The following is a 23,455-nucleotide window of genomic DNA, read 5'->3' on the forward strand; positions in this document are numbered from 1 at the left end:
TGTACTCTGTGCAGTTGGTCTTTAAACACCCTCCATGCATCAGAAGTGGACTTGCCCAAAAACAGCTGTTCCCAATTAACTCTCCCTAGTTCCTGTCTAATGCTCTTGTGATTTGCCCTCCCCCAATTTAATACTCTCCTGCAAGGTCCATACTTATCCTTATTCACAGCTACACTGTATCATAAAACTTAAGGAGTTGTGATCACTGTTCCCAAAATGTTCTCCCACTGAAAGGTCAGTCACCTGGCCAGGCTCATTACCCAACACCAGGTCCAGTACAGCCCCTCCTCTCGTTGGACCATCTCCATACTGATTTAAGAAACCCTCCTGGATACACCTATCAGATTCTGCCCCGTCTAAACCTCTTGCACTAAGGAGGTCCCAGTCTATACTGGGGAAGTTGAAGTCACCCATGACAACAACCCTGTTGCTTTTATACCTTTCCCTCATCTGTCTGCATATCTGTTCCTCGATGTCCCAGTGGCTACTGGGGGGTCTGTAGTATAATCCCATCAGAGTGATTGCACTTTTCTTATTTTTGAGTTCTCCCCACATAGACTCAATGGATGAGCCTCCATTATGTCCCCTCTGAGTGCAGCTGTGATATTGTCCCTGATTAATGGTGCAACCCCTCCCCCTGCCCCTTTACCTCCCTCACTATCTTTTCTAAAACATTGAAACCCTGGCACGTTAAGCACCCAGTCCTGTCCCTCTCTCAACCAGGTCTCTGTACTGGCCACAACACCATAGCTCCATGTACCGATCCCTGCTCTAAGTTCATCTCCCTTCCCCATCATACACACACCTCAAACTGTCCGTCCCATCGTGTCTATTCCCTTGCTGCTTCCTGCCCTTCCTTACAGATGTCCACCTTCCTCTCAATCCCTCCACTTTCTGACCCAGTGCTCTGGTTCCCATTCCCCTGCCAAACTAGTTTAAACCCTCCCGAGAGTAGCACTAGCGAACCTCCCGGCCAGGATATTGGTTCCCCTCCAGCTGAGGTGCAAACTGTCCTTCTTGTACAGGTCGCCCCTGCCCCAGAAGCGGTTTCAATGATCTAAGAACCTGAAACCCTGTTGCCTGCACCAGTTCCTCAGCCACTCATTCTTCTGTTCTTTCTATTCCTTCCCTGACTAGCACGTGGCACTGGGAGTAATCCAGAGATTGCTACCTTGGAAGTCCTGCATTTAGGCCTCTTTCCTAACTCCCGATACTCATTGCGCAGGACCTCTCCTCCATTTATACCTGTGTCATTGGTGACAACGTGCACCACAACCTCTGGCTGCTCACCCTCCCCCTTGAGACTATTCTGCAGCCGCTCCGAGATGTCCTCGACCCAGGCACCCGGGAAGGAACACACCATCCTGGTGTCTCTTTTGTGGCCACACAATCTCTTGTCTGTTCTTCCCCAGCCATCAAGTCTCCTGTCACGATTGCTCTGTCTGACTTTACCCTTCCCTGCTGACCTGGCTGCTGCTGCTGTGTCCTGACAGGTCGTCCCCGCCCAGCAGTATCCAAAGGGGAATACTTGTTGCTGAGGGGAACGGCCACAGGGGACCCTGCTCTGTCTGCCTGCTCCTTCTACCTTTCCTGGTGGTCACCCAACGATCTGCAGACTGTCACCACCTTCACTAAAACTCTTGTCTATGATGCTCTCAGCATCCCAGATGATCCCAAGTACATCCAGTTCCTTCACACAGTCACAGGAGCGGGAGAAGGGTGCACTTCCTGCAGGTGAAGTCATCAGGGACACTGGTAGTTTCCCTGACCTCCCACATCAGGAGTCCGTCACTGCCCTGATTGTCATCCCAGAAACATTAATAGGGGGGAGTAATTCTAAGGGAAACCTCACCTGCACCTACCTGCTCAGCCTCCTCTCACCAATGCCTCTAGAACCGAAGCCTCAGCACTTACATTCAACCACTGCCCTCACAGCTCAAACATGGCCGCTCCCAAAAATGGCCGCTGCACTAAAGCCTGCCTCTCTTTTATTTGGCGATGGGGACCGGCTCCACCTCCAACCACGTCCTGAAAAACAGCTCTCACCTCAGCAGTTCTTTGGTAAACTTTGAAACACCTGGCTGGCTCCATCTCCGACCACTTACTGAACACACTGAGCAACTTTAACCTGAAAACCGGTCATGGGCCTGTTCCCGTACTGTTCTATGTTGCAAAGAGGAGGTATAAGCAGGTGTTTTTCCAACATGTGAGCAGTGACTACTGGGGTTCCTTCTGGGACCCCAGCTATTCATAACGTGTATCAATGATCGAGATGAGGGAATTAAATATCCAACTGTGTAGAGGGCACAAAGCGGGTGGAAGGGTGAACCTTGAGGAGGGTGCAGAGATTTGGACAGATTACGTGAGTGGCCAGGTAGAGAGGGATGGGCATAAACGTGAGGTTTGGTGCCAGTAACAGGAAGGCTGATGATTATCTGAACGGCAATAGATTGGGAGAGGGGACAGTCCATGGGGACCTGGGGGTCCTTGGGCACCGATCGCTGAAAGTCGGCACGAGGGTGCAGCGGGAAGTTAAGGTGGCAAATGGCACGTTGGCTTTTGTAGTGGGAGGGTGCGAGTTCGGCAGGGAGGTCGTGTTCCACTTGTACTGGGCTGCGGTGAGGCCGCACTTTGAGTAATGTGTGTAGATTTGGTCTCATCTGAGGAAGGACGTTCTTGTTCTGGAGGGAGGTCAGTGAAGGTTCACCAGATGACCCTTGGGGCAGCAGCACTGATGGACGAGGAGAGATGGGGGACTGGGCTGATATTCACAGAAGGTGAAGTGGGGGCCTCACTGAAACTGATAAAATCCTGACAGGATGGGACAGTCCAGATGTTCCTAAAGGTGACAGCAGTCGCAGACTGAGGTCACAGGGTCAGACCAGGGTTCACAGACAGAGGTCACTGGGTCAGACCAGGGGTCACAGTCTGGGGTCACTGGGTCAGACCAGGGGTCACAGACTGGGGTCACTGGGTCATGCCCTTTAGGGCTGGGATGAGGACAAATGTTTTCTCCCAGAGAGCGGTGAACTTATGGAATTGACTCCCCCAGACAGCAGCAGAACCCAAGGTAGTAAACGTATTCCAGGACAATACAGTGTCCCAGCTCTGGGGGCACTGGGGCACAACTAGCATCCTGCTGCCTGACAGCACTCCTGACTCCGGTTCCATCCTGACCTCGGTGTGGGGTCTGCACATTCTCCCAGATGCTCCGGTTTCCTCTCACATTCCTAAGACGTGCTGGTAGGTTAATTGGCCGCCTGTAAATTGCCCCTGGTGAGGGGTAGAATCCCGAGGGAACTCAAGGAGAATCAGATGGGATTGGTATAAGTGGGTGCTCGATGGTCAGTGTTGACCCATGGGTCAAAGGGCACGCTTCCGTGCTGCCAATGGCTCTGAGGAGTGCTGAAGGCATTACAAGAAGGCAGGAGTGGGGACTGTGTGTGGATGACCAGCCACGGTCGGATTGAATGGTGCAGCAGGCTCGAAGAGCCGAACGGCCTGTCCCTGCTCCAATTTTCCACTTTCTGTTTTCTTTATCAATGTCAAAACACATGGTGTGTTTTTGACTCAGTCAGTGCCACCCTCTCTCCTTTGTACTCACCAGGCCTGTTATCAGCAGTGACATTTCCCCTGGCATTCCCAGAGCGGACACCTCTCCCTGCATTCCCGTCAGGTTAACTCCCTCAGGAATAAGTCTGTGGGTCCTTTAATCACTTTCTGATCCTGTGGTCATTTAATAGCATGCCGATCCGTACACAACAGGTCAACTAAGTCTTCTCTACAAATCTGCATTGTACTGTGTTGGACAGAATCACAAGGACTGTGACTGGAACCTTGTTATCTTCAGAGGAACGTTCCAGTCGGCTGCTTAGTCACACAGTTGTCCAGCCAAATCTGCTAACTCATTTACGCAAACTTGGTCTGATTTGATTAATGGGACGGGGATATTTGTTCTGCTCCAGCAGGCTTTGTATCAGCTTTGTCAACATCCTGAGTGTAATAAAATATTCTCTAAAATATTCTCAAACCTTACAGCCTTTGCTCACACACACGTTCAGTCTCTCTCTCTCAAAGAAGTCAAATGCTAAATATTCATGCAACAGTTTAAACTCACAGAGCATCCACACACTTTAGATTACTTCAAAAGCAAAATACAGCTTGCTGTCAAGCTTAAACAGACAAGACAGCTTTAAACACAATCACTCACACTTCAGGAAGGTTCTTAAACTTTAAGGCTTTCGAACAACAGATTGCTGAAGTTGTCGGTTATGCACTAACATAGAACATAGTGCAGCGCAGCACAGGAACAGGCCCACCTTGTGCTGAACTCATTAAGCTAATGAAGCTGAACTAAACTAATCCCTTCTGCCTGCTCATAGTCCACATCCCTCCATTCCCTGTACATTCATGGGCCTATCTAAGAGCCTCTTAAACACTTCTATTATATCTGCCTCCACCCCCACCTCGGCAGCACATTCCAGGCACCCACCGCTCTCCATGTAAAACACCTGCCCCGCACATCTCCTTTGAACTTTCCCCCTCTCACCTTAAATGCACGCCCTTCAGACCTCAAGACCTGATGCAGGGTCTCCACCTGAAATGTTAGCAATCCCTTTTCCCCCCACAGATGCTGCTCGACCCGCTGAGTTCCTCCAGCAGATTGTGTGTGGCTCCAGATTCCAGCGTCGGCAGTCTGTGTCTCTCTCCCCATGCTATTCTACTTTCCTTTGTTTACATTCAGACCCATGTCTCAGAACCTACTCTGTCACTCTGCATCCCAATGAAGAGTTCTGTCATATTATGGACGCTCTTTCCTCAGGGGCTTTGCATGACCAGATTGTTAATTAATCTTTTCTCATTACACAACACCTGGTGCGGTATATCTTGCTCTCTGTTGGTTCCTCAATGTATTAGTCCAGAAAACCATCTCGGATAGACTCTGGGAACTTTTTCTCTGTAGTATTGTTACTAATTTTGTTTGCCCAACCTATGTGTAGATTAAAGTCACCCATGATACAGCTTCCAGGTGTCCCTAATTTCCTGACCTGGGTAATGCCACATCTGGCACTGCCCCTAATGTGAGGGGCTGTGCACAACTTCACTAATGTTTCCAGCCCCTTAGCTCGACTCATGCAGATCCCACAAAACCCGAGCTACCAATCCTTCCTCATCACTGCACCAGTCTCTGCGACACCACCCCACCTCCCTTTCTGTTTGTCCCGTTCTCCCTAAATGATGAATATCCCGGATGTTCAGTTCCCATCCTTGTTCATCCCACAGCCAATTATGTCAATCCCAACTTTACCACATCTGTTCACATGTATTTGCCTGACTAATTTATCCATCTTGTTGCGAATACTCATCTGTGATTTGTCACCTTAACATTGGACCAGAGACCACGTGAACTATGCTCAGAGTACAATAATCACCGCAGGAGCTGTGGTCATTCAGTCATCCCATTGCTCGTTGGGAGTGATGTTGTCTCTGAGAGAGAAGTGATGGTGTCGCTGGTGAGGGGCTGACGCTTCACTGATCAGTACAGCACAGGAACAGGCCCTTCGGTCCATGTTTGTGCCGACCGTTATGTTAATCCAAACTAATCCCATCTGCCAGCACATGGCCCACATCCCTCCATTCCCTGCATATTCCTGGCTAAATGCCTCTTAAATGTTGCTATCGTATCTGCTTCCACCGCCTCCCGGCAGCCCGCTTCAGGCACTCAACACTCACTTTGTAAAATACTTGCCTCATAAATCTCCTTTAAACTGTCCCCCTCTCACCTTAAACCCGCACCCTCCAATATTTGACATTTCCACCCTGGGGAACAGACTCTGACTACCTACTCTGTCTAAGCCTCTCATGGTTGTATAAACTTCTCTCAGGTCGCCCCTCAGCCTTTGGCACTCCAGAGAAAACGATCCAAGTTTGTCCAACCTCTCCTTATAGCTCATACTCTGGCGAACCTCTTTTGTACCCTCTCCAAAGCCTCCACATCCTTCCTGTAATAGGGTGACCACAACTGCACACCACACTCCAAATGTGGCCTAACCAAAGTTTTATACAGCTGCAACATGACTTCATTACTTTTATACTCAATGCCCTGATGATGAAGGCAAGTACGCCGTACACCTTGTTTACCACCCTATCTACTTGTGTTGTTACTTCAGGGAGCTATGGGCTCACTCCCCAGGATCCCTCCTAAGGGTCCTGCCATTTACTGTGTACTTTCCTCTTACATTTGACCTCCCACTTGTCTGGATTAAACTCCATCTGCCATTTCTCTGCCCACATTTCCAACTGATCTATATCCTGCTGTACGCTTTGACAACCTTCCTCACTATCTACCCATTTTTGTGTCGTCTGCAAACTTAGTAATCAGCCCAACTACATTTTCATCCAGATCAGAGGTCCCTGTGGAACACGACTGGTCACAGACCACCAGTCAGAATCACGCCCCTCCACAGCTACCCTCTCTGTCTTCCATGGCCAAGCCAATTTGAGGTTTCTATGGATTCCATCCCCATACCTTAATCTTCTGGACCAGCCTACCATGAAGGATCTTGGCGAAAGCTTTACTTACAGTCCATGTATACAACATCTACCCTACACTAATCAATCATCTCTATTGCCTCCTCAGAAAAGACAATCATGTTTGTAAGACATGACCTACCCTGCACAAAGCCATGCTGACTATCCCTAATAAGTCCATGCCTTTCCAGATGTGAGTAGATCAGATCCTATCCCTAAGAATCCTCTCCAATCATTTCCACACCACTGACGTAAGGCTCGCTGGGCTATAATTTCCTGGTTTGTCTCTATTGCCCTTCTTAAACACAGGAATAACTTTGGCTATTCTCCAGTCCTGTGGGACATTGCCTGTGACTAAGGAGGATACAAAGATCTCGCTCAATGTCCCCAAAATCTCCTCTCCTCCCTCTCTCAATAACCTGGGAGTATGAAAAGATCCCCTCAGGCCCTGGGGACTTATCCACCTTAACATTCTTCAAGAGACCCAACACCTCCTCCTTGATACCAACATGCCAGAGAATATTAGCACCCCCTCCCTGATCTCACTATCCTCTTTATCCTTCTCCTTGGTGAATACCAATATAAAGTACTCGTTTAGTACCTCACTCAGTTACTTTGGCTCCCGGCATAAATCCCCCCCTTTGTCCTTGAGTGGTCCAACTCTTTTCCTCGTTACCCTCTTGCTTTTAATATAAAAGCATTCTCCTTAATCCTACTTGCCAAGGACATTTCACGGTCCCTTTTAGCCTCTTGAGGAGTGACGGGTCTCTCAGGAGTGAGTGACCCTTTCATTGACAAATGACCGTCCTTGTTTCTAGTGAGGGAGTGATCCAGTCTTTGTTGAGGAGTGATGTTACACTGGTGAGAGTGTGCCCCTGTGTCTAATGAGGGAATGACCCTTTGTCTGAAAAGCGGTTGGTCCTGTTGCTGAAGAGGGGTTAATCACTCTCTGGCACATCGTGAGAACCTCTCTTTGAGGGATTGCACCCACATCTCATCAGGAAATGACACTGTTTCTGTTGAAAGGGTTTGTTTCTAGCAAACGTGGACACAGGCAGCAGGACACATGCGTGGAGTTGTACAACATGGACACGAACCCTTCACCCATAGAGACTTGGGTAAAAGGGGAACCAGGTCCCAGAAGCTGAATGTAGGGAGTTTGGAGGTAAATTTAAACTGTAGGGCCTCAAAAGCAGTAACCTCAGGATCACTCGCAGTGCCATGTGCCAGTGAGAGTAGAAATCAGAAGCTGTACTGAATGAATGTGTGGCTAGGGGGGTGGGGGGTGAGGAAGTTGGTGGGGAGGGAGTCAGATTCCTGGGACACTGAGACCGATTCTGGGGAAGCTGGGGCCTGTGTATACTGGACAGGTTACACATGGGCAGAACCGGGACCAATGCTTTGGGAGGATGAGGCCAAGGTGGGGAATAAGTGCTTGGTGGTGCTGTTCTGGGAGGGTTTAACCAAGACGGGCAGGGGGACAGGAACTTGAGCAAGAAGGCAGAGGAGTGGGAAACAAGGAGAGAGATGAGAGAGAAACAAGGGAACAATCAAAACCGGAAAGCAGAGGAGCAAATGGGGCAGTAGTTCAAAAATGTCGAGGTGCTAAAAAGAAAAGTGTAAAGACATTGTCCCTTGATGCATGGAGCACTCACAATGAGGCAGCTGAATTAACAGCACAAATAGATATAGAGAATTATACTGCTGTTGTTATTGCAGAGGTGTGAGGGGTGGGAACTGCACATCTGTTTGATATTTAGGGAGGCCAGGCATAGAAGGAAAGGAAGTGAGGTGGTGACAGTAAGGGAGACAACCGATGCGATGCAGAGGAAGGACGTTAACCCTGCACGGGTGGTGCCGAGAGCCAGGGCAGAGAGCAGAGTGCGCTGTGTGTGAAGGATCCCAGAGAGTAATGGTGATGTAGGGATGGAATTAAACAAAATCAGAGATGCATGTGGGAAGGATACAACTGCATTTGTTGTAGGTTGGCCATTAGTAAATTTAGGAGCAGTTCTGTGGAGGAGGAGTTGCTGGAGTGTATACAGGATGGGTTCCCTGAGCACTTATCGACTGGGTATTGTGCAATGAGAAATCAATAACCAACAATCTTCTTGTGCGTGGTCCCTTGGGGAAGAGGATTAACATTAACACGATAGAATTCTTCATTGAGATGGAGAGTCAAGCAGTAAAATCAGTCACAGCTCCAAGGAATCTACGCGGGTATGAGCCCAAGTTTGCAACGATAGATTGTGGAACTTTACTAACTGGGCTGACAGTGAACCAGCAACAAATCATACTTAAAGAATTACAACAATTGTTCATTCCCATCGGCCACAGATATGTTAGGAAAAAGGGTTCAATGTGGTTTCTAAAGGAAATTAGAGATCATATTACATCCATAGGGGAGGCATATAAACTTGTTGGAGAAAGCAGCAATTCAGAGGATTGTGAGCAGTTTAGAATTCAAAAAAGGAGAAAAAAATAATTGATGAAGAGGGGGGAGGGGGGAGGGGGAAGGGGGAGGGGGAGAGTAAACTTGCAGGGAACATATGTTATGGGTCAGGTTGCTATTTGGTGAATGTCCCTTTAAGGCATCTGGACAGTAGAGTAGTTGTGTGTGTGTGTGTGTGTGTGTGTGTGTGTGTGTGTGTGTGTGTGTGTGTGTGTGTGTGTGTGTGTTTGTGTGTGTGGTTGTTTTGTTGAGTGAGTTGAGAAGAGAGAGAGACACTGACTCCGGTCAGTGGTCTCCGTATCTATGGATGAAGAACAATAGTTGTATCTGTCACTACAATCCATGTATGGATTTTTGGAGCAAACAAGTGGAGTCCACTTTGTCGTTAACCTGTAGTGGGAAACACGTATCGAATGCCTTCGGGGTGGCAGATACTTTGGAACAAAGCAATGGAGATCATCGGAGATTGAGGTGTCGTATGGGTTCCATCATGGAACATGTGGATTTCATAATTTCTCTCTATATTCTCTCTACATTTTCTCCTCAGTCAACGGTGGTTTTGCAAAAGCCTTTGCTCACGTTTCACCTGATGACTTGAGAACTTTTCTTAGACTTGGGGGTTTGGGAATTTGCCACACACACACTTTGAGTTTAGCTTTGGGGATTATGTTTGATATCAATGTCGTTACTTTTCTTATTATTACAAGTAGTTATTAATGAAATAGTTTTTAACACTTGTACATGACTCGGTGTGTTTCTATTGTTGCTGGTACGTAACACATACAAAGTGACTGCAAAAGCTTCTGTAGCTATGTGAGCAGTGAAGTCAAGTGTAGACTCCTCCTGTCAGAAATGGGGGAAGTTGTAACTGGGAACAAGGAATTGGCAGGACAATGGACCACAGACTCTGTCCCTGCCCTTCACAAGTTCACAATGAGCTGTTCTCCTGCCCCGGACATCCTTTTACCTTTTTACTTTTCTCTCCATTTTTTACGTTCTCATCGTCGCAGTCCTCCGCCTCCTCCTCTCGTTCAGCTGCACTCCCCGAGTCATCGAATTTCTTCCCTTTGATCAGGATTTTACCCTTGAGTGCCTGCGGAAGGGACGGTCAGAAGGTTGGACTGGGCTCTGTGCCACCTGCTCACAACCCCAGTGCTCGCTGGAATCCTCTGGTCTGTTGCCCGTTTCTAATGAGCCTGCCCCCCACAGTTAAATACACAGAACATAGAAGAGTACAGCACAGGAACAGGCCCTGGCCCACATTGTCCGCGCCAAACAAAATGCCCAATATTTAGGTTTACTGAATTGATTATATAACATAAAGGAATGAACCCTTCACAGTCTCGGGAGGTACCAAAGTGCTTTAAAGCTAATGAAGTATTTTGACAACATGCTGGCATTATTGACACTGTTCACTGTTGCCTCATTATAGGAAGGGTGTGGAACCTTTAGAGAGGGTGCAGAGGAGATTTATCAGGATGTTGCCTGGAGTGGAGAGCATGTCTTCTGAGGATAGGTTGAGTGAGCTAGGGCTTTTCTCTTTGGAAAGGAGGAGGATGAAAGGTGACTTGACAGAGGTGTACAAGATGATGAGAGGCATAGATCGAGTGGACAGTCAGAGACTTTTTCCCAGGGTGAAAATGAGTAACATCTCGGGTCATAATTTTGAGGTGATTGGAGGAAGGTATAAGGGGGAATGTCAGGGGTAAGTTTTTTTACACAGAGAGTGGTGGGTGTGTGGAACGCACTGCCGGCAGAGGTTGTGGGGGCAGATACATTAGGGACATTTAAGAGACTCTTAGACACATGAATGATAGAAAAATAGGGGGCTATGTGGGAGAGAAGAGTTAGATAGATCTCAGAGCAGGATAAAATGTCGGCACAACTTCGTGGGCCAAAGGGCCTGTACTGTGCTGTTGTGTTCTGTGTTCTAGGCAAGTGATGCTCAGTAACCTCCTTCCACCAGCAAGGAAATAATAAACAAACACTTTGGTTTAATGATGTTGGTTGAGAGTTAAATATTTTCCACAGGATCTTTGAATTTCACCTCAGAGTTCTGCTGCATCCATGGGATGCCTGCACAGCCCTGAGTGGAAGATCCCACGAGGCTAAACAGCTGCATCTATGCATCGGCTCCGTCGGGGTGACACCTTTGGTGCCCTTCCCTCACCAGGAGCTGATGCTCACAGCTCGGTGAGATGGACCCAGACTCTCCCCATGGAGCAACACTCAAAGCGCTGGAGGAACTCAGCAGGTCAGGCTGCATCTATGGAGTGAAACGGCCAGTCGACGTTTCGGGTTGAGACCCTTCATCGGGACTGAGGGGAGATAGCCAGTATAAAAAGGTGGAGGGAAGGGGTGGAGCAAGAGCTGACAGGTGGATCCAGGTGAGGGGCTGACAGGCCGCTGAGTGAGGGGGAGAGTGGGACTGGGGTCAGAAGCTGGGAGGTGATGGGTGGAAGGGACAAAGAGCTGAAGATGATGGAATCTGATGGGAGAGGAAGGTGGAGCCTGGAATAAAGGGAGGGAGGTGGGGAGGGGAGGGGAGCGGGTGGGAGGAGTGTGTGGGTGATGGGCAGAGGGGGAGGGTGGGGGAGGGGAAAGAGACCGGGTGATGGGGGCTGGGTAGATCAGGAGGAGAGATAAAGTAAAATGGGAAGTGGTTACCAGAAGGTTGAGGATTCGATGTTTATGCTGCCATGTTGGAGACTGCCCAGGGGGAAAATGAGGTTCTGTTCCTCTAATTTGCATTTAGCGTTGACCTGGCAGTGGAGGAGGCCGTGGACAGACATGTCGGTGTGGGAATGGGAAGTGGAATTAAAATGACTGGCCACTGGGTGATCCTGGCTGTTACGGCAGACGGAGCGAAGGTGCTCGATGACGTGGTCTCCCAATCTGCGTCCAGCCTCACTGATGCAGCGGAGGTTGCAACAGGAGCACCAGAGGCAATAAATAACACCGGCGGATTCGCATGTGAATCTCTGCCTCACCTGGAAGGGCTGTTTGGGACCCTGGATGGTGGTGTGGGAGGAGGTGTTGGGCTAAGTGTAAAGCTTTGCACAGTTACAGGGGTGAGTGCCTGGGGAGGGATGAGCGGATGAGGGAGTCACTCAGTGAGTGATCCCTGCAGAAAGCAGAGAGGGGAGGGGCGGGGAAGGTGTGGCTGGTGGTGGGGTCCCGTTGTAGGGGGGGGAGGTTGAGAAGAATGGGAGGAGTGGTCAGACAAAGGCTCACCTGCACCTCCTCCAATCTCGCCTGCTGCATTCGGTGCTCCCCAGTGGCCTCCTCTATGTCAGCGAGACTAAGTGCAAACCGGGCGACCATTTCACAGAACACCTACTCTCCGTCCGCAATGGGCATCCCGAGCTCCCAGTTACAGACCATTCCAGCTCCCCTTCCCACTCCCACACTGACCTGTCCATCCTCGGCCTTCCCCACTGCCGGGGTGAGGCCCAACACAAACTGGAGGAACAGCTCCTCACATTCCACCTGGGGAGTCTGCAGCCCAATGCTGGGAATACTGACTTTTCCCATTTTAGGTAACCCCCTTTTCCCCCTCTCCCTCTCCCCCCTCTCCCTCTCCCCCCCCCCTCCCTCTCCCCCCCCCCCTTCTGATTCTCCTCCGGTCCTCCCAGTGTTGTCCCCTTTCCCACACACGCTCCAGCCCCCTTCACCCATCTTCATCCCCCTCCCCCTTCTGGTTCCATCCACCCACGCGCACCCCCCACCCCCCCCCAATCTGGTTCCAACTGCCGTGCACCTCTCCCCTAATGGTTCCCATTCTCACCTCTGTCACTTATCCGGATCCAGCACTGGGAGCACTTTGTGTTCCTGCTGATCTCCCTCCGGCAGCCGTCTCCTATCTTCACACTCCCCTCCCCCCACCGTGCTCCATCCGTTGTTTAACCCTTCCCCCCCCGCCCCCCCCGTCTGCCTCCATCTCTCATTCACCTGCCACTGTCTCCCAACTCCCTCCCCGCTCATCTCCCCTGCCCATCCTCAGTCCACCAATCACCTCGGGCTCCTGTCTCACCCCTCCCCTTCCCCTCTTTATACTGACCCTCTCCCCTCTCCACCCTCAGTCCTGATGCAGGGTCTCCACCCGAAACGTCAACAATTCCCTTCCCCCCACAGATGCTGCTCGACCCACTGAGCTCCTCCAGCAGATTGTGTGTTGCTCCAGGTTCCAGCATCTGCAGTCTCCTGTGTCTACACAGACACTGGGGTACAGGGACACTGGGGCACACAGACACTGGGGCACACAGACACTGGGGTACATGGACACTGGGGTACAGGGACACTGGGGCACACGGACACTGGGGTACAGGGACACTGGGGCACACAGACACTGGGGCACACAGACACTGGGGTACATGGACACTGGGGTACAGGGACACTGGGGCACACGGACACTGGGGTACAGGGACACTGGGGTACAGGGACACTGGGGCACACAGACACTGGGGTACATGGACACTGGGGTACAGGGACACTGGGGCACACGGACACTGGGGTACAGGGACACTAGGGTACACAGACACTGGGGCACACAGACACTGGGGTACACGGACACTGGGGTACAGGGACACTGGGGCACACGGACACTGGGGTACAGGGACACTGGGGTACAGGAACACTGGGGCACACGGACACTGGGGTACAGGGACACTGGGGTACAGGGACACTGGGGCACACGGACACTGGGGTACAGGGACACTGGGGTACAGGGGCACTGGGGCACACGGACACTGGGGTACAGGGACACTGGGGTACAGGAACACTGGGGTACATGGACACTGGGGTACAGGGACACTGGGGCACAGGGACACTGGGGCACACGGACACTGGGGATCACGGACCTGCCGCTCCAATACACTGCTTCTCCCTTTCCATTAAACAGCCCCTATGGTACCCTGAGCACAACTCCCTGCCTCCCTTCTTCCCCGGGTGATCACCCATTCCTTCCCTGACTCTCCTTAAGCTGACCAGCTCTAAAAACATGCCATCCGTGTAACTCTCATGCAGATCGAGTGGTAAAGAAGGCGTACGGCATGCTTGCCCTTGTCACCAGAGGCACTGAGTATAAGAGTCAGGAAGTCATGTTGCAGCTCTACAAAACTCTGGTTAGGCCGCACTTGGAGCACTGTGTGCAGTTCCGGTCGCCTCATTACAGGAAGGATGTGGAGGCTTTGGAGAGGGTGCGGAAGAGGTTCACCAGGACGCTGCCTCGATTAGAGGGTGTGAGCTGTGAGGAGAGGTCGGACAAACTTGGGTTGTTTCCTCTGGAGCGGCGGAGGCTGAGGGGAGACCTGACAGAGGTTTATAAGATTATGAGAGGCACAGATGAGTAGACAGCCAGAATCTTTTTCTCAGGGTAGAAATATCAAGTACCAGAGGGCATGCATTTCAGGTGAGGGGGGGTAAGTGCAAAGGAGATGTGTGGGGCATGTTTTTTACACAGAGAGTGGTGGGTGCCTGGAATGTGCTGGGGGTGGTGGTGGAGGCAGATATGATTGTGGTGTTCAGGAGGGTTTTAGATAGGTACATGAATATACAGAGGATGGAGGGATATGGATCAGGAGCAGGCAGAAGGGATCAGTTTAATTTGGCATCATGCTCAGCACAGACATTTTGGGCCGAAGGGCCCATCCCATGTTGTACTGATCTACGTTCTTGAAACTTAATTTAAGGATAATTCTTTTCAATTTGGATTAGTTAAGCAAATGGACCTCAAATTAAGTGTATGGCAGTGAGCTCAGTCCCATGTGTTATATAGCCTGCAGCAGCTGGGAGTCCTGAGGTGCTCCTTGCAGTCTGGGTGACATCTATGGGAGGTGCCTCTGGTCTGGCCAACTTGAGACTGGCTGGAGACACTACAGTCCTCCGGTGAGGCTGACAGTTAGGTGGACATCACGTTCTTAGAACTGGTCAGCTTAAGGAAAGTCAGGGAAGGAATGGATGACCACTGGGCAGAGGAAGGGAGGCAGGCAGGGAGTCAGGGAAACCTCGGAGGGCATCTCCCTTCCAAACCATTTCTCTAGGTTGGAAAATGGTGGGGTAAATGTATCGCCGAGGAGTCCAGCCAGAGCCAAGATCACAGCACCAGGGCTGGCTCCGGTGGAGGGGCATGAGTCCAAGTGGTAGGAGCCTGGGACATGTACAGATGGTTCCGCAGCCGGAGACGTGAATCCAGGGCGGTGTGTCCCCTCCCTGGTGCCAGAATGTCCCAGAACAGCTACAGGATGTTCTGAAGGGGGAGGACAAACAGTCAAAGGTTGTGCTTCACATTGGTACTAATGGCATGAGTAAAAAGAACAACAAGGTCCTGTGCTGTGTATTTAGGGAGTTAGGTCGTAGATCAAAGAGCTGCAGGCCTCTGATGTTGCAATCTCTGGCTTGCTTCCAGTGCCAGTATTAGAATAGGAGGGGAGCTCAAATGAATCCATGGTTGACGAGATAGTACAGCAGGGAGAGCTTCAGATTTCAGGGTTGCTGAGACCATTTTTGGGAAAGATGGGACTTGTACAAACCGGATGGGTTGCATCTGCACCCGAACAGGTTCAACATCCCTGTGGACGTGGTCGGGGAGGGTTTGAACTAATGCAGCAGGGGAATGGGGCAGAGTAGGAGTCAGTAGGAGTGAAGGATGGTCAAATATAGAAGGAGAACTAAGTCAGTTAATGTCGGCAGTGCAAACACGGGCGTGATAAGGCACATGGGAGGAATGGAAGGCTGGGTTAATGCAAGGAGTCTGACGAGTGAGGCAGATGGACGGAGAGTGTTGATGGCAATTTGATATTGTTGCCATCACCATTGAAGGAAGGACAGGACTGGCAGCTCAGCTCTCTGGGTGTTGGAATCGATCACAGGGGGGCATGTAGAAGGGATGGCATTGCAACGTTAATCAAGGAATCAATACTGCAGTAAAGGGATATCTGAGAAGGTTCTTCAAATGAAGCCACGTGGGTGGAGCTTAGGAACCAACGGGGGGGGGGGGGGGTGATCACTTTGCTGGGGCGTACAGATCTCCTCACTGTCAGCAGGAGGTATGTGGACAGACCACAGAGGAATAGGGTTATAATAGTAGGGGGATTCAACTTACCCAACGTTAACTGGGAACACCAGTGTGGAAGGTTTAGAGGGGGTGGAATTTTTAAAGTGGATCCAGGAGAACATTTGAGTCAGTATGTAGACCGTCCTACGAGGGAAGGGGCAGTACTGGACCCAGTCATCGGTGGCAATGGTTTCAGGGGAGCAGCGTTTCAGAGATAGTGACTATAACTCTGTAAATTTTAAGATTGTTAAGAAAGACAGTTAAGGGATTAAGGGATGGGGTAGAATTTGTTGAGTGTGTCCAAGAAAGTTTTCTGAAGCATGGCCTTACTGGAGAGGGGACAACACCAGATCTCCTCTTGGGAAATGAGGCTGGGCAAGTGACAAGTGTCAGTGGGGGAGCACTGTGGGAACAGTGACTGTTCTAAAATAGTCATGGAAAAAGAGGGGGCTGGTCCACAAGTTAAAGTCCTAAATTGGGGCAAGGCTAATTTTGATGGCATCAGACAGGAGCTTGCAAAGGTTGATTGGGAGAGGCTGTTAGCAGATAAAGGGATGTCTGACAAGTGGGAGGCTTTTAAAAGTAAGATGGGGCGCGTTCAGGGCCAACATGTTCCTGTTGGAGTGAAGGACAAGGCTGGCAGGATTAGGGAACCCTAGTTGATGAGAGAGGCATGGGTTAGGTAGAGGCAGCTGGGATCAAGGTGACTTGGGCTGAGTGCAGACAGATAAGGTAAAGGAGATCCTGTTAAGAGCAAGAAGGTAAATAGGATAATGAGGGAGAGAAAATAGTCCCAATAATTTCGTGGTCGTCTGTGTGGAGTCACAGGAGATGGACGGGGTCTAAAATGAATATTTCTCATCCACATGTACCATGAAGAAGATAATGGAAGCTAGGGAACAGTGATTGTCCTGAAACATATCGATATTATGAAAGAGGAGGTGTTGGTGGTCTTGAGGCACATAAAGGTGGATAAATCCCTGGGGCCTGACCAAACGTGTCCTTGGATATTGTGGGAAACAAAGGAAGAGATTGCTGGGGCCCTGGCAGAGATATTTGCATCATCACGGGTGAGGTACCGGAAGGCTGGAGGGCGGTTAACTTTGTGCCTTTATTTAAGAAGGGCTGCAAGGACAAGTCAGGGAACTACAGGCCGGTGAGCCTAACATCAGTGGTGGGGAAGTTACTGGAGGGGATTCTGAGAGACAGGATTTACCTGTTTTATAAAGGCAAGGACTGATTGGGGATAGGCAGCATGGCTTTGTGCATCTGAAACTGTGTCTCAGAAGTTTGATTGAGTTTTTTGAAGAGGTGACTAATAGGATTGATGAGGACAGGGCAGTGGACGTTGTCTACATGGACTTTAGCGAGGCTTTTGTCCCACACGGTAGACTGGTCCGGAAGGTTAGATCATATGGGATCCAGGATGAGCCAGCCAACTGGATAAACAACTGGCTTGGAGGTAGGAGTTAGAGGGTTGTAGTGGAGGATTGTTTTCCAGACTGGAGGCCTGTGACCAGTGGTGTGCCACAGGGATCGGTGCTGGCTCCTCTGCTGTTTGTCATCTCTATTAACAATTTTGTTGAGGATGTTGGTGGCAAATTGGTGTGTGGTGGACAGTGAAGAATGTTGTCTAAGGTTGGCAAATTGGGTCAAAATCAGATTGCCACTCTGATTTCATGACACTTTGGTACCTTGGACTCTGGTCCACTGCCTCTCTGATACCTTGGTGCATTGATTCATGCTACCCCAGGAGTTCTGTGTGCAGTTCTGGTCACCACACTATAGGAGGGATATGGTTACACTGGAGAGGGTGCAGAGGAGATTCACCAGCAGGTTGCCTGGGATGAAGCATTTCCATTATGGGGAGAGATTGGAGAGGCTGGGTTTGTTTTCCCTGGAGCAGACGTGGCTGAGGGGTGACGTGACAGAGGCTTATAACATTATGAGGGATATAGAGTTAATTTCCATTTGTGGGAGTGTCTAAAGCAAGAGGGACAAGGTGAGAGGGAGGAGGTTTAGCGGGGATCTGAGGAGGAATTGGGATCTGAGGGGATGGTGGAGGCAGAGACTCTCATATTTCAAAAATATCAAGACAAGCACTTGAAGTACCAAAGCATAAGGTGGCAATGAAGCAAATGCAGGCAAATGGCTTGGAATAATTGAGTACAGTGGTGGCAGGGACATGGTGGGTTGAAGGGACTGTTTCTCTCTGCGTCTGACACACTGCCAGTCTGATACCCTTCCTGTGATAACCCTGTCTGGTACGATGCAACTGTTGTTCTCTGGCAACTTGATGCATTGCCTCTCCAGTCCCCTGCCACACTTGTCCACTGTCACTCTGACACCCTACACTGTCACCCCAGTGGCCCCCCTTTCCCTTAACCTGCCACTCTGGGTACCTGCTACTCTGATACATGGCCAGCCTGCTACCCTTCCTCTCCAATCTCCTGTCCCTCTGAAACACAGTCACTTTGGGAACCTGTCACCTGAATTCTCTCTCCTACGCTGCCCTGGCACACTGGTGCCCTGCCACCCCCACTCCCTGTCACACTGATACGCTGCTGCTCCGATACCCTGGTACTCTGAAGCAACGTCACTCCAGTCTCCTGCTGCTCCAACACACATCACTCCCATAACCTGCCGGTAGGATACCTCGTCTCCCTGAGTTCCTGCTGCTCCCAGATCCCATCACTCGGATACCCTCCTGTTACACTGCCACTGCATCACACTGCCACTCTGCCCACTGCCACTGTTAAATGTATCCTAACAGCCCGCCAAACTGACACACTACCCCCTCAATACCCACCCACACTGACACACTACCCCCTCAATACCCCCACACTGACACACTACCCCCTCGATACCCCCACATTGATACACCACCCCCTCGATACCCCCCACACTGACACACTACCCCCTCGATGCCCCCCCCCCCACACTGACAGGATACCCCCTCAATATTCCAGCACAATATTCCAGCACGGTCACTCCTGAAATATGTTGTTCTGTTACAGAGATGTCAGAGGGGGGAGCTGAGACTCCGGCCCACACATTTACCTCGGGTGAGGGAAGCTCCTTCGGGACTTTACTATCAATCGTGGCTGTGACCAGCATGTCGCCGAGGATTCCCTTCAAGTGCCGGGCCATGACTGCCTGCTGCTCCTTGCCACAGTGGTTCTCCAGGGACAGGATGACTGGATACTGAGAGACCTGTGGAGAGGTTTGAACAGACAGTCGTCAAGTGAAGGTGATCTGGAGAGTTGCAAATCTTTCTTCAGTGAATTGTCATGGAAACACACCACAGAGAGAGGGTGATCGACCAATCATCAGCGATCCACTTACACCAACTCCCCACGGATCCCATGTTACTCTCACATTCCCATCAACTCTCCCAAGACGTCACCACTGACCACACCGGGTCAGTTACGGTAGTCAGTTGACCTACCAATCTGTGTGCCTTGGGATGTGGGAGGAAACTGGAGCGTCCATGAGAAACCTGCAGGGTCACAGGGAGACCGTGCAAACTCCACTCTGACAGGACCGGAGATCAGGTTAGAACCCGGGTCACTGTAGTTGTGAGGCACCGGTCCTACTGTCCTGATGCAGGGTTTCAACCCGAACCGTTGAGAATTCCTCTGCCCCCCACAGATGCTGCTCAACCCGCTGAGTCCTCCTGCAGATGGTTGCTCCAGATTGCAGCATCTGTGTGTGAGCAGTTCTACTCACTTGAACAACAGGCATATGTAGTCAAAGCAACACATGGTTCCATTCAAGCAATGCTTAACAATGTGATCATTCAAAAACCTTTTAGTCCCTACCCAAGAACACCGTGGGAAGCTGGAGAAGAAATTGCAGGAGCCCTGGCTGAGATATATGCATCATTGATAGTGACGGGTGAAGTGCCGAAAGACCGGAGGGTGGCTAATGTTGTGCCTTTATTTAAGAAGGGCGGCAAAGCAAAACCTGAGAACTATAGACCAGTGAGCCTAACATCTGTGGCAGTTAAGGTACTGGAGGGGATTCTGAGGGATACAATATACTGTACATGCATTTGGAAAGACGGGTTGATTAGGGATAGTCAGCACAGCTTTGTGCGTGGGAGATCATGTCTCATGAATTTGATTAAGTTTTTTGAAGAAGTAACAAAGAAGGTCAACGAGGGCAGGGCGGTAGACGTGGTCTATGTGGACTTCAGTAACGCTGCTATGGAAAGTTAGATGGCATGGGATCCAGGGAGAGCTGGCTAATTGGATACACAATTAGCTCGATGGCAGGAAGCAGAGTGTGACGGTGGAAGGTTGTTTCTCGGACTGGAGGCCTGTGACTAGTGGTGTTCCCCAGGGGTCGGTGTTGGGCCCATTGCTGTTTGTCACTTATATCAATGATTTGGATGAGAAGGTACAAGGCAGGGTTAGTAAGTTTGCAGATGACACTAAAATAGGCGGTATCGTGGACAGTGAAGATGGTTCGGGATTTACAGAGGGATCTTGAGCAGCTGGGTCAGTGGGCTGAGGAATGGCAAATGGAGTTTAATTCGGATAAGTGCGAGGTGTTGCATTCTGGGAAGACAAATGTGGGTTGGACTTTCACAGTGAACAGTAGGGTCCTGGAGGATGTTGTAGAACAGAGGGCCCTGGGAGTACAGATACATGGTTCCCTGAAAGTGGCGTCACAGATAGGCAGGGTGACGAAGAAGGTTTTTGACATGTTGGCCTTCATCACTCAGGGCACTGAGTATAGAAGTTGGGACGTCATGTTGCAGTTGTACAAGATGCTGGTGAGGCCACATGTGGAATATTGTGTTCAGGTTTGGTCACCCTGCTATAGGAAAGATGTCACTAAGCTGAAAGAGTGCAGAGGAGATTTGAGGATGTTGCCAGGACTCGAGGGACTGAGTTATGGAGAGAGGTTGAGCAGGTTGGGACTTTTCTCACTGGAGTGCAGAAGAATGAGAGGGGATGTTATAGAGGTGTATAAAATCATGAGGGGCATAGATAGGGTGAATGCGCACAGCCTTTTTCCCAGGGTTGGGGAATCAAGAACTAGAGGGCGTAGGTTTAAGGTGAGAGGGGAAGGATTTAATAGGAATCTGAGGGGCAACTTTTTCACCCAGAGGGTGGTCAGTATATGGAACAAGCTGCCAGAGGAAGTGGGTGAGGCAGGTACATTAACAACGTTTAAAACATACTTGGACAGGTATGTGGGTAGGAAATGTTTAGAGGGATATGGGCCAAATGTGTGTTGTTTGACTCTATGACTCTATGACCTACATTTCACTTCAGATCATTGGATAATTCATTTATTTTGCAGAATTTAGTGTGATTATAGAATGGTGTAAGATGAAGGGGTTAGTAATGTAGAGTGTCTACTCTCCTGTTTTTGCAAGGAAAATGTGTCAAGAATGCTGGATAATTAAAACCTTAGTCTGGTGTAAACCATTGTCTCAGCACAAATAGAAACCACGAGAAGTAGCAGTACTGGAGGGAAGGACGTCCACCACACACTGCGGTTACCGACTGCAGGGCTGTGCACCAGGGAAATGGGCCTTTTGGTCTGCAATGTCCCTGACAACTGTCATGTACCCATCTACACTCATCCCAGTATGGGACCTGGCACCTTCTGTGCCTTGGTGTGTCAGGTGCTCACCTAAATACTTGTCACACCAAGGCTAAATGTGAGGTTGTACCTGCCTCCATCACCCCCTCAGGCAGTGTGTTCCAGATTCTAACCACCACTGGGTCAAATAAAACTTCCTCAAGTTCCCTCTGAACCTCCTACCACTTACTTTAAAGCTTTGCATCCTAGCTCAAGCTGTTCTTAAATTCCCCTGTTCTGAAATTCTATGCCCAGGCCAGTGAAGGCAAGTATCTCGCATGCATTCTTCATCACCCTACCTATCTTCAGAGATCTTTGAACTTGTACACCAAAGTCTCTGTGTTGCTCAGTTTTACTAAGATTCTAACACTCTCTGTGCAGATCTTAGACTTGTTAGTTCTCCCAAAATGCAGTGCCTCACATTTTACAGTGTTACATTCTTTTTTTGCGCTATTTGATTTATTTTTGTGATTTATGATAATTTTATGTCTTTGCACTACTGCTGCCGCAAAACAACACATTTCACGTCATCTAAATCAGTGATAATAAATCTGATTCTGATTCTATTTTCCATCTCGCATTCTCTGCTCACTTTACCACCTCTGCCGATTGCCCTATGCTCACTACCAACAGCATCTCTCGTCTTCATTGCAGAGGACACAAACATTGGTGGTGTTGTGGATAGTGTAGAAGGTTGCTGTAGATTAAAACAGGACATTGATAGAATGCAGAGCTGGGCTGAGACCACAAAAATAAGGTTTCCTGGCGTGAGGTTCCCAGAAATGCTTTGCATGGACCCCACTGTTCATTGACTTCAGGAAAGGGGGCGGTGTACATGCACCTGTCTACATCAATGGTGTTGAGATCGAGAGGGTTGAGAGCTTCAAGTTCCTGGGTGTGAACATCACCAGCAGCCTGTCCTGGTCAAGTCACGTGGATGCCATGGCCAAGAAAACTCACCAGCGCCTCTACTTCCTCAGGAGGCTAAAGAAATTCGGTTTGTCCCCTTTGACACTCACCAACTTTTACCGATGCACCATAGAAAGCATCCTATCCGGATGTATCATGGCTTGGTACGACAACTGCTCTGCCCAGGACCGCAAGAAACTGCAGAGAGTTGTGGACACAGCCCAGCACATCACGGACACCAGCCTCCCCTCCTTGGACTCTGTCTTTACGTCTCACTGCCTTGGCGAAGCAGCCGACATAATCAAAGACCCCACCCACCCGGGACATTCTCTCTTCTCTCCTCTTCCATCGGGTAGAAGCTACAGGAGCCTGAGGGCACGTACCACCAGACTTAAGGACAGCTTCTACCCCACTGTGATAAGACTTGAACAGTTCCCTTATACAATGAGATGGACTCTGACCTCACGATCTACTTTGTTGTGACCTTGCACCTTATTGCACTGCACTTTCTCTGTAGCTGTGACACTTTACTCTGTACTGTTACTGTTTTTACCTGTACTACCTCAATGCACTCTGTACTAACTCAATGTAACTGCACTGTGTAATGAATTGACCTGTACGATCGGTATGCAAGGCAAGTATTTCACTGTACCTCGGTACAAGTGACAATAATAAACTAATACCAACACCAATACCACTTGGAATCTTCTCTGGGGCGGGATCCCCATAGGGAATCCTTGGGTTGTGTGGCAGTGGTGTAGGGGTTGGGGCTGCTGCCTCAGAGTACCATCCTCACCTCAGCTGCTGTCTTTGCACATTCTCCCTGTGACTGCGTGGGTTCAGTCTGGGTGTTCCAGTTTTTCCCACATCCCAACGATGTGCAGGTTGGTTACTGTAAATTCCCCTGGTGT

The 23,455-nt window shown here is 49.9% G+C and overlaps 1 protein-coding gene across 2 annotated transcripts in view; it reads right to left on the minus strand.

Annotated features, from left to right (window-relative positions):
- Positions 1-23,455, minus strand: part of LOC127582872 (1-phosphatidylinositol 4,5-bisphosphate phosphodiesterase delta-3-like) — a 113,715-nt gene that overhangs the window by 17,908 nt on the left and 72,352 nt on the right. For both annotated transcript variants that reach the window (XM_052038490.1, XM_052038489.1), the window contains exons 8-9: positions 19,098-19,250; positions 9,951-10,076 (exon numbers count right to left, since the gene is read on the minus strand). In XM_052038490.1, coding sequence (XP_051894450.1) covers positions 9,951-10,076; positions 19,098-19,250 — 279 coding nt within the window. The remainder of the gene's footprint in view (positions 1-9,950; positions 10,077-19,097; positions 19,251-23,455) is intronic.

Source organism: Pristis pectinata, chromosome 25 (genome assembly GCF_009764475.1).
Source record: "Pristis pectinata isolate sPriPec2 chromosome 25, sPriPec2.1.pri, whole genome shotgun sequence".
In the NCBI taxonomy this organism is placed as follows: domain Eukaryota; kingdom Metazoa; phylum Chordata; class Chondrichthyes; order Rhinopristiformes; family Pristidae; genus Pristis; species Pristis pectinata.